This window comes from Engystomops pustulosus, chromosome 7, assembly GCF_040894005.1.
Source record: "Engystomops pustulosus chromosome 7, aEngPut4.maternal, whole genome shotgun sequence".
NCBI lineage: Eukaryota > Metazoa > Chordata > Amphibia > Anura > Leptodactylidae > Engystomops > Engystomops pustulosus.
This window is the reverse complement of record NC_092417.1, coordinates 146,180,030-146,193,600: the sequence shown is the minus strand read 5'-3', so window position 1 is coordinate 146,193,600 and position 13,571 is coordinate 146,180,030. Positions and strand designations below refer to the sequence as shown.

The 13,571-nt window shown below is 37.8% G+C and overlaps 1 protein-coding gene across 1 annotated transcript in view; it reads right to left on the bottom strand.

Annotated features, from left to right (window-relative positions):
• LOC140070235 (uncharacterized) overlaps positions 1 to 13,571 on the bottom strand; it is a 178,631-nt gene that overhangs the window by 60,384 nt on the left and 104,676 nt on the right. Inside the window, exons 17-28 of the mRNA XM_072116590.1 lie at positions 10,558 to 10,686; positions 10,379 to 10,474; positions 8,090 to 8,218; positions 7,905 to 8,003; positions 6,908 to 7,036; positions 6,724 to 6,822; positions 4,874 to 5,002; positions 4,689 to 4,787; positions 2,801 to 2,929; positions 2,616 to 2,714; positions 599 to 727; positions 414 to 512 (exon numbers count right to left, since the gene is read on the bottom strand). Of these exons, the coding sequence (XP_071972691.1) occupies positions 414 to 512; positions 599 to 727; positions 2,616 to 2,714; positions 2,801 to 2,929; positions 4,689 to 4,787; positions 4,874 to 5,002; positions 6,724 to 6,822; positions 6,908 to 7,036; positions 7,905 to 8,003; positions 8,090 to 8,218; positions 10,379 to 10,474; positions 10,558 to 10,686 (1,365 nt within the window). The remainder of the gene's footprint in view (positions 1 to 413; positions 513 to 598; positions 728 to 2,615; positions 2,715 to 2,800; positions 2,930 to 4,688; positions 4,788 to 4,873; positions 5,003 to 6,723; positions 6,823 to 6,907; positions 7,037 to 7,904; positions 8,004 to 8,089; positions 8,219 to 10,378; positions 10,475 to 10,557; positions 10,687 to 13,571) is intronic.

Genomic DNA, 13,571 nt, shown 5'->3' with positions numbered 1-13,571 from the left:
TGTAATATTTTCTTGTGTTCCTCAAACCCCTAAGTTTTTTCTGCTTTCAGCAGTTTTGAGTAAATCAGATTTCTGTTTTAGTGACAGACAATGCTTCCAGGCCTGTTGTTTTAAGATTTCTATTACATATCACTCTGTGTCCAGGACTTTGTGCTAGGAGAGTGTTAAATTGGCAACATACTACAAATTTGCAGTAGCTTGTATGAGCAATCATTTTTTTGCTCTGTTTCAGGCCTCACCCTTCCATATGGTGTTTGAACACTAAGGAGCCTATTTAAATTATGTAAAAATTACCTTTCTGATGACAGTTTCCCTTTAGAAGCAGAGTACATGAGAATGACACTTTTATAAATACATGCAAAGATCCTTTAGTGACTTAACTGAACATTGAAGCAGAAAATATTTTAACTTACGTTCAAGATTTTAGTTTCTCCATTTGATGTTACAACAACACAAGATTTCTGGACACACCGTCCGCAGCACTGGTCAGGAGGCTGAACAAACTCTTCACCCTAAATAAAGGTTAATATAGATTATCATAAAGAAGTAAATCAGTGAACATGTGTTTTATCATAGAGCTGGGTCCTTAATTACTTACAGATTCACAATCCAGCGAGCTCTTATATTGGCAGTCCGTCTTTGCTATAAGTGTAACAGGCTGTCCATCAATCTTCTCACATGTATAAGATTTACACTTGTCATCGGGAGAAGTATATAATTCTCCTACCTGGAAAGGAGAGGAAATAGACATACTTTAGTGTGCTGAATTACTCATAGCAGAGTATTACTATAAACAGAGGTTAACCAGAAAAATAACCCCCTATCCACAAGATGATACATTTCTGGTCACTGAGATTTCAACCACTGGAACATCCATCAATCACAAAAACGGGGTCTTAAAGTCCCCTATAAGATTAGAGTGATTATGTAAATGACTGATACCCAAATATTCTGATGGAGAGTATAGCACTCATTGCCCCAGAAGTCAATGGCACAAATGAGGGAATTGTGGACCTTTGTTCTCATATGCATCACCACATAATGGACAGTACAGAAATCAATGACATTTCTCTCTTTTGATAATAATAGGGGTTACAGTCTCATAAATCCTGGGGATTAAGCATCCCATGTTCGCAGTACTCCTTCACCATCCCAATAATTAATAAGTTCATTAATTAATAATTAGATTTATGTGTTAAAGGCAGTTTGTAGGAAACAAAAATACCCCACATGTAAAACCAGCATTGTGTAGTATTTTATAAGCTTTCATGAAGTTTCTTTACTGTTTCCCAGTCATCGGTCATTGTAGAGGAAATTTAAAGTGTAGCTTAACTTTCTTTTAAATTGCATAAATCAATAGTTCAATATGATAATAGTAAATTTTATTAATGAAATATGTTCATGTGTCCCTTTTTTACTCCTGCCTTTCTTCCTGCTTACAGCAGTTTTGAGTAAATCAGCTCTCTGCACTAGCTTAAACCATACAGAGTAGGTGATTGCTGTATTATTTCACTCTGTGTCCAGGATTGTGTGATAGGAAAGTGTTATATTGGCAAAATACTTCAAATTTGTATTGAAATAGATTGTATGAACAATCGCAATTTTTTAAACTTTTTTCAGCCCCCCCACCCTTCCCTAGGTTGTCTGAAGCCTAAATGGACTGTAAAAAGAGTAAAAACAAAATCTAAGTCCCTTTTTCCTTAGTACTGTACTGATGTTAAAGGTAACCTAGCATGAAGAATCTACCATCAGGAGGAGATCTGATGGTACATTCCTCCTGTTTGCATTTGTCTAAATCTGTACTGCAATAAACTTGTTAAAAACTTTATTTTAGTAATATATAAATTAACTGAAGAGGCTTTTGGGGCGTGTACTAGTCTGGTCGGGTACTGGGAGCTAAGGCTAATCCACGCCTCTTAGTAAAGTTTTTAACAATCTAGGTTAGGTTTCAGGATTATTAAATTACATATTGGGGCAGAGTCAGCAGGAGAAATCTACCATCAGATCTACTTCTGATGATTCCTCACGGTAGGTTTTCTTTAAATAATAATCGGTATATCTCACTTGGACCACAAAGAAAAAGCCTTAAAGGTAACCTTTCATCAGAAGGGTTATTTTAACATGATGTCAGGTACCAATAGCATCTGGCATAATGATTGTAAATATGCCTTTGTGGTGCATCTCAATAATTCCAGTGCTTTTTAAGTGTTTCTTTAACATTACCTTGAATTGTATGGTGAGTCCTGGGGAAAGATAAGCAAGTCAAATGCAACAAGTTGTCTTCTCCTCCCCTCATCCTCATTGCCCTTTCTCGGCTTCTTCCCTGCTCCCCCTACTTTTGTAAGCTCACTGCCACAAGAAATTCTCATTTGAACTCCTCCCCTGGGACTCACCACACACTGCTAGCATGGAGCTAGGTAATGTTAAGGAAACAATTAAAAATCACTAAAATTATTTAGAATCATGACAAAGGCATCATGTAAAAATAACCTCTCTGATGACAAGTTCCCTTTAAAAACAAAGTACATGAGAAAGGCAGTTAAAAAAAAAACATGCACGCATACAAGATCCTTTAGTGACTTAACAAAATTGAAACAGAAGATATTTTATCTTACATTCAAGATTCTAGTTTCTCCATTTGATGTTACAACAACACAAGATTTCTGGACACACTGTCCGCAGCACTGGTCAGGAGACTGAACAAACTCTTCACCCTAAATAAAGGTTAATATAGATTATCATAAAGAAATAAATCAGTGAACATGTGTTTTATCATAGAGCTGGTCCCTTATTTACTTACAGATTCGCAATCCAATGAGCTCTTATATTGGCAGTCCGTCTTTGCTATAAGTGTAACAGGCTGTCCATCAATCTTCTCACATGTATAAGATTTACACTTGTCATCGGGAGAAGTATATAATTCTCCTACCTGGAAAGGAGAGGAAATAGACATACTTTAGTGTGCTGAATTACTCATGGCAGAGTATTACTATTAACAGAGGTTAACCAGAAAAATAACCCCTTATCCACAAGATGATACATTTCTGGTCACTGAGATTTCAACCACTGGAACATCCATCAATCACAAAAACGGGGTCTCAAAGTCCCCTATAAGATTAGAGTGATTATTTAAATGCCTGGTACCCAAATATTCTGATGGAGAGTATAGCACTCATTGCCCCAGAAGTCAATGGCACAAATGAGGGAATTGTGGACCTTTGTTCTCATATGCATCACCACATAATGGACAGTACAGAAATCAATGACATTTCTCTGTCATTTAACTTTTTTCTTTTGATAAAAAATAGGGGTTACAGTCTCATAAATCCTGGGGATTAAGCATCCCATGTTCGCAGTACTCCTTCACATCCCAATAATTAATAAGTTCATTAATTAATAATTAGATTTATCTGTTAAAGGAAGTCTGTAGGAAACAAAAATACCCCACATGTAAAACCAGCATTGTGTAGTATTTTATAAGCTTTCATGAAGTTTCTTTACTGTTTCCCAGTCATCGGTCATTGTAGAGGAAATTTAAAGTGTAGCTTAATTTTCTTTTAAATTGCGTAAATCAATAGTTCAATATGATAATAGTAAATTTTATTGATGAAATATGTTCATGTGTCCCTTTTTTACTCCTACCTTTCTTCCTGCTTACAGCAGTTTTGAGTAAATCAGCTCTCTGCACTAGCTTAAACCATACAGAGTAGGCGTCTGCTGTATTATTTCACTCTGTGTCCAGCATTGTGTGATAGGGAAGCGTTATATTGGCAAAATACTTCAAATTTGTATTGCAGTAGATTATATGAGCAATCACAATTTTTTAAACTATTTTCAGCCCCCACCCTTCCCTAGGTTGTGTGAACCCTAAATGGCCTGTAAAAAAAATTAAAAACAAAATCTAAGTCCCTTTTCCTTAGTACTGGGTGCGTGTACTAGCCTGCTCCGGTACTGGAAGTTAAGGCTAATCCACGCCCCTTGGTAAAGTTTGTAACCAGCTAGGTTAGGTTTCAGGATTATTAATTTACAGATTAGGGCAGAGGCAGCAGGAGGAATCTACTATCAGATCTACTTTTGATGATAGATTCCTAACGGTAGGTTTTCTTTAAATAATAATATATATATATATGTATTACTTGGACCACAAAGAAAATGCCTTAAAGGTAACCTTTCACCAGAAAGGTCATTTTAACATGATGTCAGGTACTAATAGCCTCTGGCATAATTATTTTAAATATGCCTACGTGGTGCATATCAATAATTCCAGTGCTTTTTAATTGTTTCTTTAACATTATCTTGCAGTGTGTGGTGAGTCCTGGGGAAAGATAGGCAAGTCAAATGCAGCAAGTTGTCTTCTCCTCCCCTCATCCTCATTGCCCTTTCCCAGCTTCTCCCCTACTCCCCCTGCTTTTGTAAGCTCACTGCCACAAGAAATTCTCATTTGAACTCCTCCCCTGGGACTCACCACACACTGCTAGCATGGAGCTAGGTAATGTTAAGGAAACAATTAAAAATCACTAAAATTATTTAGAATCATGACAAAGGCATCATGTAAAAATAACCTTTCTGATGACAAGTTCCCTTTAAAAACAAAGTACATGAGAAAGGCAGTTAAAAAAAAAAACATGCACGCATACAAGATCCTTTAGTGACTTAACAAAATTGAAACAGAAGATATTTTATCTTACATTCAAGATTCTAGTTTCTCCATTTGATGTTACAACAACACAAGATTTCTGGACACACTGTCCGCAGCACTGGTCAGGAGACTGAACAAACTCTTCACCCTAAATAAAGGTTAATATAGATTATCATAAAGAAGTAAATCAGTGAACATGTGTTTTATCATAGAGCTGGTCCCTTATTTACTTACAGATTCGCAATCCAATGAGCTCTTATATTGGCAGTCCGTCTTTGCTATAAGTGTAACAGGCTGTCCATCAATCTTCTCACATGTATAAGATTTACACTTGTCATCGGGAGAAGTATATAATTCTCCTACCTGGAAAGGAGAGGAAATAGACATACTTTAGTGTGCTGAATTACTCATGGCAGAGTATTACTATTAACAGAGGTTAAACCAGAAAAATAACCCCCTATCCACAAGATAATACATTTCTGGTCACTGAGATTTCAACCACTGGAACATCCATCAATCACAAAAACGGGGTCTCAAAGTCCCCTATAAGATTAGAGTGATTATTTAAATGCCTGGTACCCAAATATTCTGATGGAGAGTATAGCACTCATTGCCCCAGAAGTCAATGGCACAAATGAGGGAATTGTGGACCTTTGTTCTCATATGCATCACCACATAATGGACAGTACAGAAATCAATGACATTTCTCTGTCATTTAACTTTTTTCTTTTGATAAAAAATAGGGGTTACAGTCTCATAAATCCTGGGGATTAAGCATCCCATGTTCGCAGTACTCCTTCACATCCCAATAATTAATAAGTTCATTAATTAATAATTAGATTTATCTGTTAAAGGCAGTTTGTAGGAAACAAAAATACCCCACATGTAAAACCAGCATTGTGTAGTATTTTATAAGCTTTCATGAAGTTTCTTTACTGTTTCCCAGTCATCGGTCATTGTAGAGGAAATTTAAAGTGTAGCTTAATTTTCTTTTAAATTGCGTAAATCAATAGTTCAATATGATAATAGTAAATTTTATTGATGAAATATGTTCATGTGTCCCTTTTTTACTCCTACCTTTCTTCCTGCTTACAGCAGTTTTGAGTAAATCAGCTCTCTGCACTAGCTTAAACCATACAGAGTAGGTGTATTATTTTACTCTGTGTCCAGCATTGTGTGATAGGAAAGCGTTATATTGGCAAAATACTTCAAATTTGTATTGCAGTAGATTATATGAGCAATCACAATTTTTTAAACTATTTTCAGCCCCCACCCTTCCCTAGGTTGTGTGAACCCTAAATGGCCTGTAAAAAAATTAAAAACAAAATCTAAGTCCCTTTTCCTTAGTACTGGGTGCGTGTACTAGCCTGCTCCGGTACTGGAAGTTAAGGCTAATCCACGCCCCTTGGTAAAGTTTGTAACCAGCTAGGTTAGGTTTCAGGATTATTAATTTACAGATTAGGGCAGAGGCAGCAGGAGGAATCTATCAGGTTTTATAATATAATATATGTATTACTTGGACCACAAAGAAAATGCCTTAAAGGTAACCTTTCACCAGAAAGGTCATTTTAACATGATGTCAGGTACTAATAGCCTCTGGCATAATTATTTTAAATATGCCTATGTGGTGCATATCAATAATTCCAGTGCTTTTTAATTGTTTCTTTAACATTATCTTGCAGTGTGTGGTGAGTCCTGGGGAAAGATAGGCAAGTCAAATGCAGCAAGTTGTCTTCTCCTCCCCTCATCCTCATTGCCCTTTCCCAGCTTCTCCCCTACTCCCCCTGCTTTTGTAAGCTCACTGTCGCAAGAAATTCTCATTTGAACTCCTCCCCTGGGACTCACCACACACTGCTGGCAGGGAGCTCGGTAATGTAAAGGAAGCAATTAAAAAATCACTAGAATTATTTAGAATCATGACAAAGGCATTTCATCCCAGACGCTATTGGAACCTGTCATCATTTAAAAATGACCTTTCTGATGACAGGTTCCCTTTATAAAACAAAGTTAAAAAAAAAAACATGCACGCATACAAGATCCTTTGGTGACTTAATAAAATTGAAACAGAAGATATTTTAACTTACATTCAAGATTCTAGTTTCTCCATTCGGTGTTACAACAACACAAGATTTCTGGACACACTGTCCGCAGCACTGGTCAGGAGGCTGAACAAACTCTTCACCCTACATATAATTAATAAAGATTATCATGAAGAAGTAAATCGGAGCACATGTGTTTTATCACAGATCCAGGTCCTTAATTACTTACAGATTCACAGTCCAACGAGCTCTTATATTGGCAGTCTGTCTTTGCTATAAGTGTAACAGGTTGTCCATCAATCTTCTCACATGTATAAGATTTACACTTGTCATCGGGAGGAGTATATAATTCTCCTACCTGGAAAGGAGAAGAAATAGGCATACTGTATTCTGCTAAATTACTCATGACTGTCACTCATATTGACAAGGGATTACAAGGGAAAAAAAAAAAACCTTTTTCTACAAGAGGATACATTTCTGGTTTCTGACTTTTTTCTTTTGATATAGTTATGGAATACTATCTCATAAAACCTGTAGAAGTGAATGCAGCAGAAGTTACAAATGCAAAGTGTTCTTTTACATGAGGGATTAAGCACCCCATGTTCTCAGTACTCATTCACATCCAGAGCGCAGAGCGTTAAGGGGTTAAACCACAAACCTACTGCCTTAAAGGGAACCTGTCATCAAGAAGGTCATTTTTACATGATGACAGGTCCCAATGGCATGTGAATTTTAACAATTCCTTTGTGGTGCATCTGAACAATCCCAACAGTTTTAAATTGTTTATTTAACATTACATGGCTCCCTGTCTGCAGTGTGTGGCGAGTCCTGGGGAAAAAGGGGTAGTTCAAATGGCACAAGTCGTCTTCTCCTCCATTTCTCCTCCCCTCATCCTCACTCATTGCCCTCCCTCAGCCTTTTCTCTGCTCCCCCGCTTACAGAAGCTCACTGGCATAAGAAATTTTCATTTGAACTGCTCCCCTGGGTCTCACCACCTACTGCTGACAGGGAGCTAGGTAATGTTAAAGAAACATATAAAAATCACTGGTATTGTTCAGATGCACAAAAACTGAAATCAACATGCCAGATGCTCTTGGAACCTGTCATCTTGTAAGAATGACCTTCCTGATGACAGGTTCCCTTTAAAAAAATATATGAGAATGGCACTTTTATAAACATATCCTATAGATCCTTTAGTGACTTAAAAACATTGAAGTTTAACTTACATTCAAGATTCTAGTTTCTCCATTTGATGTTACAACAACACAAGATTTCTGGACACACTGTCCGCAGCACTGGTCAGGAGGCTGAACAAACTCTTCACCCTAAATAAAAGTTAATATAGATTAGCATAAAGAAGTAAATCAGTGCACATGTGTTTTATCACATATCCAGGTCCTTATTTACTTACAGATTCACAGTCCACCGAGCTCTTATATTGGCAGTCCGTCTTTGCTATAAGTGTAACAGGTTGTCCATCAATCTTCTCACATGTATAAGATTTACACTTGTCATCAGGAGGAGTATTTAATTCTCCTACCTGGAAACAAGAAGAAATAGACATACTGTAGTCTGCTGAATTACTCATGACTGTTACTCATATTGAAAGAGGTTTACCAGAAAAGAAAAATAACCCCCAATTCACAAGAGGATACATTTCTTATCACAGAGAATTCAACCACTGGAACATTCAACAATCACAAAAAACTGGGTGTCAGAGTCTCCTATAAGATTATATAAGATTACAGTGATTTTGTTAATGCCTGATCCCAAAATAATTTTGATAGAGAGTATAGCACTCATGGTGAAGTAGTCAGAAATGTGGAGTGTTCTTTTTACATGTAGGATTAAGCATTCCATGTTCTCAGCACTCATTCACATCTCAGAGACTGCAATAATGATTGAGTTCATTCATTAATAATTACATTTCTCTGTTAAAGGCAGCCTCAGGAAACAAATAACCCTCATTCTGTAGTATTTTATAAACTTTCACAATGTACTTTTCCCAGCCATCGACCGTTCTTATGAGAAGCTTAATTTTCTTTTAAATGGCATAAATCAATAGTACAAATGATAAACCAAACTTTGTATTAGACTTCATTTATGAATTATGTACTTGTGTTCCTCTTTTACCCCTACCTTTCTTTCTGCTTTCAGCTGTTTTGAGCAAATGAGCTTTATTTTTAGCTTAAACCGTACAAAGTAGGTGTCTGCTGTATTATGTAATAATGAAGTTACGTGAAATATCTAGATAAGGCACAAATAATTCCGGAAGGTTTAAGGTGGAATCTACTGTTTAGAAAGAGATTATAATGTGCATGATGAAAAGGCTTGCGAAGAATTTCTTAGTCAATGTTCCTTTAAAGCAAAACAGTTTATATTGGTTAAGAAAGAGAACGTTAAGATCTCTAAGTGACACTATAGATAAGATTCGAGAAAAATTTGTGCCATTTACAAATCTAATTGATTATATTTAATTATCAAATAAATGTCAAAAAAGTGTCACTTGGCACCATACCTTACATTAGGGAATCCATCGATTTTAGACAGCGGTACAGCAATAACAGAACTGAATTATTTAAGAAGTCTGAGGTGTAACCCATCTGTGCAGGAGCCTTGTACACATTGATTTTATGAAGCCTAGATTGGATCACGTCAACATTCAGCCAGTGTAGTATATTACAAGATCCATGACCCGCACTGACACCACCCACGTCAGAAGTTCTTTCTTTTATTGTATAAACGGAGCTAAAAAAAACATTTAGTATCTCCACCTTCTCTTAGTCACCTGTCAGCAATTCCCTGTTTTCAGAATATAGGGTTCAAACCTGCTCTGACCCATTTCTTTTTGCAATGATATTCTTTAAAAATTTCATAGGATTTGTTTTGCTATCTTTGGCCATCTGTCTTTTATTTTGTATTTTGGCTGATTTTATTTACTTCTCACAGATTTGTAAAGTGTTTTGTAAGTAATGAAATATCTACCTTTTGTTTTTATGCATTGTAAACCGAACAAATCTTGAGAATGCTGTAGCTACACTGATGCAGAAACATATTTTGTTTAATCCCTCAAACCAGTGGTTTTTCTCAAAAAACAATTATAAAATCCAGGACCTTGGGAAAGCTGAATGCAGACTGATGAACACACTACACAGAGCTTCCTGAACTGTCCAGATAGGATTAATCAAACTAAACCTGAGCTGGATGACTCATACACAGCAGCTCGGGGATGGTGCAGCATTTGACAACTTCTGCCTGTCATGGACAACACAGTGACTACAGCTTTCTCTGGAGCAGTGCATAATTAGGTTAAGAGGAGAAGCACTGGGCAGCCACAGGAGCAACAGAGCCTCATTATCATAATTGTATAATTATTTTTTAAGAAAAATCACTCGGCTCAGGGAATAAACAAAATCAGTTTCTGCATCAGTGTCGCTACATCATTCTCAAGGTATGTTTGGTTCACATTGCATAAAAACAAATGTTACACTTCTTTTTAGGAGCCTGGAAAAAAAAATCTAAATCTTTTTATTTACTACTAAACTGGTCAAAAATGTATATATCATGTGTATATTTCATTTGGAACAGAAAAGAAAATTCCTGAAAAACAAAGCACATGAGAACAGTACTTTTATAAAATAAGTATGCAAAGATCCTTTAGTGATTTAATAACATTGAAACAGAAGATATTTTAACTTACGTTTAAGATTTTAGTTCCATTGGATGTTACAACAACACAAGATTTCTGGACACACTGTCCGCAGCACTGGTCAGGAGGCTGAACAAACTCTTCACCCTAAATAAAAGTTAATATAGTTCATAAAGAAGTAAATCAGTGCACATGTTCTTTATCATAGAGCTGGGTCCTTATTTACTTACAGATGCACAATCCAACGAGCTCTTATATTGGCAGTCCGTCTTTACTATTATTGTTACAGGCTGTCCATCAATCTTCTCACATGTATAAGATTTACACTTGTCATCTGTAGGAGTATAAAATTCTCCTTCCTGGAAACAAGAAGAAATAGACATACTGTATTCTGCTAAATTACTCATGACTGTTACTTACCTTATATACTCGAGTATAAGCCTAGTTTTCCAGCACAAAAAATGTGCTGAAAAACCCAAACTCGGCTTATACTCGAGTCAAAAAACTAAATCAAAAATCACCTTTCTGGCATCCCCCTTAGATCTTCTGTGCGATCCATCCGCTACAATGGTATTGTTGTGCTGCACAACAGGGGGGGGGGGTTATATACACTGGGGCAGAGCCTATCAGGCTATATACACTGGGGCAGGGGCTGGCAGACTATATACACTGGGGCAGGGGCTGACAGGCTATATACTGGGAAGGCTGTGACCAATGCATTTCCCACCCCCGGCTTATACTCGAGTCAATAGATTTTCCCATTATTTTGTGGTAAAATTAGGGGCCTCGGCTTATACTCGGGTCGGGTTATACTCGAGTATATACGGTATATTGAAAAGGGATTACCAGAAAAAATAACCCCCTATCCACAAGAGGATACATTTCTTATCACTGAGATTTCAACCACTGGAACATCCATCAATCACAAAATCTGGGTCTTAAAGTCCCCTATAAGATTAGAGTGATTATGTAAATGCCTGATAACCAAATAATTCTGATGTAAAGTATAGCACTCATAGGCCCAGAAGCAATGGTCATAAATGAGGATATTGGGAAACTTTGTTCTCATATGCATCACCACATAATGGAGAGTACAGAAATCAATGAAATTTCAATTAACTGTATATTTTACTGACAGAAAGCACATACATTGTGCTGTACCCGCCTACAAAAGACCCCCTGATAGCCTACAAATAAGGTTAGGTTCAAATCTTATTTAATGTAAGCAAATGAAAAGGAGGGATCCCAAGGTACCCTTACAACGGAAGGCTAGGGCGTATCCCACTGTATGCACATAGGTTGTCCTGTTTCTCTCCTCCTCCTCTGAACACAATAGGTGAAGTAATCATCCGCTGCAGCCTGTGATTGGCTGCCACCAATGTTCCCCTAGTGACGTCACTGCCATAATATTGACAGTTACATCACTTCTGACCCCCCTGAGCACACACCAGAGGCTAGGGGCAGCTCCAAATAAGCTCCAATGCTCAACAGGAGGAAGTAGGATGGAAAGATGTAGATTGCGGTTATGTATTACCCTGTGCAATGTATATTGTGCAGACAGTTGGCAGGGCTAAGGTCATGTGGGGAAAGTTAGAGGATGGGAGGTACAGTTAGTGGTTATTTTGTTTTATTTGGAACCACAGCATTTATTTAAATCTATTTTGGGGAGAGGGGGGTTGGTTTCTTCAGTTTCACTCTATACACATATCATACATTAATTCAATTAATTATGGGGAGTTATTTAAATAATCTATACAATACTGTAGGGATTATAATTTATATATAAATTTATAAAAATAAATTACAAAATAATAAAAATGGATGATAATGACAAAAAATAATTATGGGGGATAAATGAGTAAAAAAATGAATGGATCCTAATTAGAGATGAGCGAACACTAAAATGCTCGGGTGCTCGTTATTCGAGACGAACTTTTCCCGATGCTCGAGTGCTCGTCTCGAATAACGAACCCCATTGAAGTCAATGGGAGACTCGAGCATTTTTCAAGGGGACCAAGGCTCTGCACAGGGAAGCTTGGCCAAACACCTGGAAACCTCAGAAAAGGATGGAAACACCACGGAAATGGACAGGAAACAGCAGGGGCAGCATGCATGGATGCCTCTGAGGCTGCTTAATCGCACCATTATGCCAAAATTATGGGCAACAGCATGGCCATGACAGAGTGACAGAATGAAGCTAGATAGCATCTAAAACATCCAATAATTGACCCTGACACTATAGGGGACGGCATGCAGAGGCAGCGGCAGCAGGCTAGAGAGTGGCATGGCGACATACCCTAATTGGACTCAAACCAATGGGTGGCAGAGAGGAACCAAAGGAGGTGAGCAAGAAGCGCTCAAATAATATCGGTACATGATAAAAGTTTGCCAGTATATTTTGTGGATTACACAGCAGGGTGGCGACAAAGTTAACATGGAAGCCATGAAAACAACCCAAAATTCTGCCTGACACAGCTCGTTTGATAAGGGGACCATGTATGGAGGCAGTGAACTAGTAGTAGATTAAAGGTGCTGCAGTTAAAACTATGTTAGTTGGATCTTGGCATGGAGCTGGCGCTCCGCTGCCAGGCGAGCTTTCGCCAATCCAAGCCCCTGTCTATAGGCTACTCCCCAAACAGCACTTCTAAGAACCTTTTGTATAAGATCAAGTGTAGTAGCGTTCTTATAAGTTTAGGATATGCCGGGTGAGGGGAATGTAAACAGCTGCGCAAGAAGCGCTGAAATAATATCCGTAAATGGTAAAAGTTTGCCAGTATATTTTGTGGATAACACAGCAGGGTGGCGACAAAGTTAACAACTTTGATGTGGAATCCATGAAAACAACCCAAATTTCTGCCTGACACACCTCGTTTGATAAAGGGACGATGTATGGAGGCAGCTATATGGACGACTTTTGGAGGTAGCAATGGAGACAACGTGTGGAGGCTGCTATGGAGACAATTTAATTTGGATAGTGCCTGTATGTGGCAGTCCCAAACATTTTTCAAACCAGAGGAGCAGGTAGGTGGCCCTCCAGTAAAATGGAATAGATTGAGTGCCTGTATGTGGCAGTCCCAAAAATTGTTCAAACCAGAGGAGCAGGTAGGTGGCCCTCCAGTAAAATGGAATAGATTGAGTGCCTGTATGTGGCAGTCCCAAAAATGTTTCAAACCAGAGGAGCAGGTAGGTGGCCCTGCAGTAAAATGGAATAGATTGAGTGCCTGTATGTGGCAGTCCCAAAAAT